This window comes from Panicum virgatum, chromosome 7N, assembly GCF_016808335.1.
Source record: "Panicum virgatum strain AP13 chromosome 7N, P.virgatum_v5, whole genome shotgun sequence".
NCBI lineage: Eukaryota > Viridiplantae > Streptophyta > Magnoliopsida > Poales > Poaceae > Panicum > Panicum virgatum.
This window is the reverse complement of record NC_053151.1, coordinates 48488336-48495059: the sequence shown is the minus strand read 5'-3', so window position 1 is coordinate 48495059 and position 6724 is coordinate 48488336. Positions and strand designations below refer to the sequence as shown.

At 43.0% G+C, this 6724-nt stretch overlaps 1 protein-coding gene across 1 annotated transcript; it reads left to right on the top strand.

Moving 5' to 3' along the window:
* Positions 1 to 587: 587 nt before the first annotated feature.
* Positions 588 to 3305, top strand: LOC120682411 (transcription factor IBH1-like). Its single transcript, XM_039964315.1, has one exon. It carries the CDS (start codon positions 1131 to 1133, stop codon positions 1746 to 1748), a length of 618 nt encoding a protein of 205 aa, XP_039820249.1. The 5' UTR covers positions 588 to 1130; the 3' UTR covers positions 1749 to 3305.
* Positions 3306 to 6724: the final 3419 nt, after the last annotated feature.

The following is a 6724-nucleotide window of genomic DNA, read 5'->3' as shown; positions in this document are numbered from 1 at the left end:
TCATCGTCGAGCAGCTTGCAAAGCGCGTGGCACCCCCATCGCCCATGGCGCTACCGCTCGTCAGGAGAACCATACCCAATCCATCCTCGGATTACTTTGCTCGCACGCTGCCGCATGCCAAGTGCTAGCTATTAGATAGGCGGCTCTCCGTTTTCCCGTTTTCCGTTGGCGGCCGTGCGATTGCACGACAGCAACGGCAACGTGATCGTCATCGGAGGTGGCAGGCAGCAGCCGGCCGGGGATTTAATTTGCATTGCGCGGCCATAATTATTGTGCAAAAAAGGCTCGAGCGTCTCCTAATCACGCCATTGATGCGCGGCCGGCGCATGCGTGGACGATCGATTACTACGAGAGATGATATGATGATCGTGGCTGCGAGCAATGGGCGAGGGTTGTTACTGCAATACTGCTGGATAATCCGATCCGCGTAGAAATCGGGGAGGAGCTAGTGTAGAATAGTAGTAGAAATGGTGATGATTGTTCATCCGACCGCCGTCCGACCAGAGTGCTTTTATATCCTCGCCCATCTTCTCCGAAGCCGATTCCATTATATTATCCCACATGCAGGAGTGGGGAGTTGTTGTTGCTCGCGTGTTCTTATTCTCTCTCTTTCCTCTCCCTACCTGTTTCATCAATTCATCTTGCACCGCAAGGGAAAACATAACCTATTTCTCTCTCCTCCCGCCTTGTTTTGTCTCTCGTTGTCAACTTTATAGGACACAGGATCTTGCTGAGGACATCTGTGTCAGAGCCGTGTTCCTCCCCCTCTCTCTCTCCTGTCTTTCTTCCTTTCTCTCTCTAAAGGCGACTACTCGTAAAGAAGATCATGCACAGCACACAGCACACAGCACAGCACAAAAGGCAGCAGGCCCCTCTCCTGATCCTCTGTGTCAGAGCCCAAATCTCCCTTTCTCTCTCCTCCCCGCCCTATCTTCCCCGACCTTAACTCTCTCTCTCTCTCTCCTGCTGCTGCTCTCGCTCGCTCTCACCTTCCTCTCTCCTGCCTCCCACGACTCCCTCTCCTGCCTTTTAAGCGACGCGCAAGCCTCCTCCGGAGTTCTCTCTCTCTTGATCGATCCTCCAGCGGCCTTCCCTTCTCTGCTCCCTCTACCGCTGCTCCGCGCCGTTTCATGGCACGGAAGAGAACGGCGCGCTCACCGCCGCCACCGCCGCCAAACCCTAACCCTAACCGCCGCGCCGTGGCCAGCAGCGCCGCCGCCCCGGCCCCGGCATCGGGCTCGGCGTCGCCGTCAAAGCGCATGCTGGCCTTCCACTTCCTCCGCGCGCTGGCCCGGATCCACAGCACCAGCCCCGTGCCGCGGCGCTCGCGCACCATCCGCCGCGCGGCCTACTCGTCCATGGCGCGCGCCGCCAACCCGCGCCGCGCGTGGACACAGGCGCTGCTCCGCCAGGTGCGCGTGCGCAGGGCCATGAGGTCGAGGCGCGCGGTCCTGCTGCGGAGGCGCGTCTCCGCGGCGCCACCTGCGCCTCCTCTGGGCGCCTCCAGGAGCATCGTCTCTGCCGCCGGAGACACGGCAACGGCGGCGATGGCTCTAGCCAGCAGGGGCGGGCCGCCTCCGCGGCAGGCGGGGGAGCCGGCGAGAGCAGACGCCCTCCGGCGGCTGGTCCCCGGCGGCAGCGAGATGGAGTACTGCAACCTCCTCGACGAAACCGCCGACTACCTCCGGTGCCTCCGCGCGCAGGTGCAGCTCATGCAGAACCTCGTCGACCTCTTCTCCGGCCAATGATCGAACCAGTAATTAATTAATACCGCATGGTTAATTAATTCTTGTTCTTGCACCGTCGATCATATGCTGCTGCTGCCGCCGCCGCCGCTGTTTGTATCTAGATCATCGCATATATATATCTCTCTTGTTCATGTCACATGAGATCGATGCATGGTTAAGATATATAGGAGGAGATTGTTGAGAGGAGAGAGATTATTATTGTTGGTACATACTTTTAGTTGGTAAGGTTATTAGTAGGTGTATAGATTGGGAACACATGGAAGATTGGAGGGAGATTGATGAGGTAATTAATTGTAATATATATAGAGAGAGAGAAAAAAATTGATGAAGCATATGGAGTCACATACATATAAGCTGCTAGTGCAATATACTTATATACTTGTTGTTGGGGGTCAGATGATTGATATGCGTATATGTTCGTGAATTTTGGAACCATGTCATCTATCTTTTGTAGCTAGCTAGCTAGCTACACATGTAGGTAGCTGTTTTATACACACGCACTTTTTCTGCCTATCAATTTTTCACTTTTATGTAGGTCTATCTGAATGAGAAGGAAGGTAATGGCTCATAGCATGGCATGCATGAACCTTTACCATGGGTGCGTGGTTGCATGAATGCATGAAGCATGCATGTTACCGACTCTTTTTTTTTCTAGAGCTAGATGGCTGATTGAGTTGGCTATATTAGCTCCCGTTTTTCTCGGTAGTGTATAGCTGCTGCACATGTGTCTCTCTAACACCCCCCCCCCCCAACCCCCCAAATAGTCCGGAAGAGACAACTAGCTAGATGATGCATGCTCTAGCTAGTTGTTGCCTTGTGTAATTGGAGTGCTAGTATGGTGGTTATGTTCAATTGGTTTGGTGGAGTGTTCCTTTTCTCTCAAATTTGGGAAAGTGGGATCCACAGAGTCTATGAGGGATAGGGCTGCTGAACTTTGAGCTTGAGAAGACATATGACTTGTAGCCAAAGGAACCAAAAGACATTCTCTCTACAGGCAGTTAGCATCTTTTGATTAAAGGGTCTAGCTCCCTTTTGTTTTTCATTGGGAAATACATATTTTTTTCCGTCCTCACCTTCCATCAACTGCGCCAACTAATTATCCCCCGTTCCTTTTTATTAGGTGCCACCGGCTCTAAAGAGTATTCTGTGTACTTGATGCTATCTAGTTTTCCTCTTTGGATTTTTTTTTGTGTGTTATTCTTCATTGTTGTCTGCTTTGACACATGCGTTTGTTTCTTTCTTTTTGAGGTATAATAATCTGAAAGCCTTAATACTGGCTTCTTCTCTTCATTTCGATCAACTGATCAAAGGAGAAGTATTCTGCCCAAATTATGTGCCACTGGGTAGTTTAAGCATATTCATGCAAATCTTACCAAAACTATTCATAATTCAGGCTACCTATAAGTATTTATTTATGGTTTCCTTATAGTTCCCCTTTGTTTATTTGCGTTCCGGCCGTTCTCTTTGCACATATGTTGTTGTACCTACTTATTTTGCGTGAACACATTATCTGTACTGTTCGTCTGTTATTATGAAAAGATGCTGGATTTATTTTTCTATCTTTTGGATTTTCTGGGTGTTATATATTTTGGTTTTGGTACTATTTTAGTTAAGTGTGCTCTGCACTGCTGTAAATCAAAATACATGCATGTTCATATATATATGTGACTAAAAGGTACAAAAGCTCTTATATATAGACACGGTATGTGCTGTGTGCATCTCGCACTTAATTAGGAGTATTAATTAGGTTAGATGGCCATCCAATTTGAACAGCTAAATGGTACTTGATTAATCAACAGCTAATGTCATTTTGCAATCCGCCAATTCATAATTGGCCCACAAGGTTAGCTGTACTAATAATTTGCTAGCTAATTTAATAATCTTCTATTGATTAACATAAATATACATAACAACGATATGTTGCCCACTAATAACTGTGGCATATCAAGATTGTGTACTAATTCCTTAATTCGGAGATTTCTATGTATTATCAATGACTTCCCATTTTTCTGATCTGCTCTCAACCTATGTGTGTATACATCTTATGAGTTCTTATGTTTTTATCTCTTTTATTTTACAGCCAGTACTCAAATCGAACAGACATATACAGAAGCATTTTTATCAGTTAATGAGCAAATTGCATTTTTCTTATTATCATAGAAATATGGCAACATGCAGTCATACAGAAAACATGCATTCAGCGAGATAAGTAAGAAGTTGGTAAAAAAAATTGTGGTCTTCTCTTAACTATGACACTGGTATACACGATTAAGTAAATGAACATTCAAAGTATACCTGGAGACTAGGTCTCACGAAACTTTTGTTGACCTTTACAAATAAAGAAAAACAAAAAAATTAAAACTAACTTGATTGCATTGAATAAGAATTATGTCATATATATGGAGGGCTCCTGTTTTTTCATGTTTGGGAACTCGAAGACATGATTGTTGCAAAATAAGTCTGATGTGAGGATATATATATATATATATATATATATATATATATATATATATATATATATATATATATATATATATCATATGCATATGCAACGTAGAACATAAGAACTACGGCAAAATATTCTTTTTGGTAAATACTAGCTAGAGAGGGGATTGGTATGGCAATACAGTTAATTATCCTTCTTGGAATTATATTAAGAGCAATAATAAGTATATTCTATGGTTTCCTTCTGTTTTCCCAAGTGATGAATTGTCTTTGTACTTAAGGAGTCATTTGTGTAATGTACAGTTGGTTATATATATATATAACCATTATTTTTAGCTAACTATATTTACATTTGCCAACCACTCAGAACGCTGCATATTGATGTAGAGGGCTTTCACATGTACAAGGTCGTCCACTTTTTATTTATATATGCAAAGTGGTATATGTCATATACTAATAATTAATAAACATTTCTAACATTTCTGTGGCTCCTGGTGTTCAACTATATCTATCATCATATATATTGCCCACGATATTTTTATTGATGTTATATTCTAATGAAAATTTGTACATAAAAATGTCAAATAAAATATGTAAAATGTACGAGTGTATTTATAAAGAGATGCCCCTTCACAAAAAAACAGTAAAATAATGTCCAGCTGGGTGCCTACAAATAGTGAATTAATTTGCTTTTTTTTTTTTTGTATTCCCACATCTGCCTGAAGATATTGCTGGCTATTTTTTCGAGTTAAAAAATGACCACTACTGCACAGGATAAACTGTGCATCCTTAACTTTATTTTATTTTGATTTCATTTTGAAGCACCATTGAGCTATAGCCCATTACCTGTTGAAACTTAATTCCAAATATATAATAATAATACCAGACAGATATGAATCGTTACACCCAAAGGCAATTTAAATAGGTTCAAGACAAACTTTCATTTAATTTTCATAAGCGATTCGTTGTAGAATTCTGCGGAACGCACGTTACAGTTGTCACCAGACGGACAAACTGGTTCCATCATTGGAGATCGTCAACATCAAAAATTAATTTTGATTGCCTTCTTGTGATCTAATGAGCTCTCCCAGGCATGTTCCAAAAGAGGTCCAGAAATTTGAGAAGAGCAAATAAATATTTAAAAACTTCGAAGAATCCCTTCGAAGATTCTACATTGACATATATATTGTAACGTACTATAATAACTAGCTAGCAAGTTTGCTACGCGCGCTTCACCTGCATCTAAAAGCATGCATGCATGTAATCTATTAAAAGAACATACTTAAATGTAATCTGTACTCAGTCTGACTTTTTTCCGAGGCATGTACATGTGACTGTCTAGGTATGCATGGTGTTTAGCGATAACAGATTGTTAATAAGATGCCACTCTTGCTACTAAGTTAAACAAAAACTTCCAGTGGAATACGACCTTGCAACAATGTATAGGAGCCCTGGTTGGTGATTGCAGATGTTACTAGCTAGGTTCTCAATTTATCCTTGAATTTGTGTCCGAAGATCAATGTGTTTGACATCAAGTGAGATGAGGAATTTGTTTATAACCAAATCTAGCACAAGTTAAGTAAAAAAACTTCAACGTTAGGAGTATTAGTTAATATACCTTACAATTATACCATTGGACAGATGTTAGTAACTAGTAAACTAGCTTCTCTTGTCCTCGAATTAATCTTGTTGCTTACCAGAAACCGCCTGTTTGCCGAGAGCAATCAGGTTTGCCAAGTGCCTGACAAAAAACCCTCGGCAAACAGGTATTTGCCATCATTTTGGTTGTCGTGTCAGCTTTGGTGTGGGCAGCACTCGGCAAAGGTTTTGCCGAGTGCTTTCCAGTAGTGTTGCATGAAGATCATTATTTTTTTTGTGTGTGCTAGTGACTAATAGTTAGCTCTTCAGAACATGTCCTTCACCGGCCTTTTAGCAGTCTTTCTTTCTTTTGAGTGGTTTTTAATGTTTGGTCTGATACGAACTCTTCGCTTGCTATTCGGGTCTGCACACACAAAGGACAGTCTCTGTATGGAAACACACTAAAATTGTTCTATTAATTTCTCCACAAAGGAGAATTTGTTTTAATTGGTGTAAACTCTGACAGATTCTCATATGAATTTCTGCATTTCCAATCGAGGATTTAAGTCTAAACCTGCTCTGAATATTATTACCTTTATTTGAATTTGTATTTGCTATGAGTATTTGAGCATTACGACAGTATAGAAGCTAAGCTACAAAAGAAGGGGGGAAACATCAACAGTTAATAACTCGATTGGTACCGGACGTCGATCACAGCAGATTAGCTAGTGGCAGGAGCATCCAGCTGGCGGGAGATCGCTTAACCCACGAAAACAAAACAAAACGCAAAAATCATTACATGCTGGGCTCTCAAGCGACGGCCGGGAGCGTGAGCGTGCCGACGAAAGGGAAGTTGAGCTGCGGCAGCATCACCAGCTGCCGCCGCCCGGCCGAGCCGGACCCGGCCCCATCCGCCGCGCCGGCGACCATCTCCATCAGCGCCTTCCTGATGG

Bases quoted from the DNA above. Each gene is read 5' to 3' on its own strand.
- LOC120682411 (XM_039964315.1), top strand. From the start codon at position 1,131: ATGGCACGGAAGAGAACGGCGCGCTCACCGCCGCCACCGCCGCCAAAC.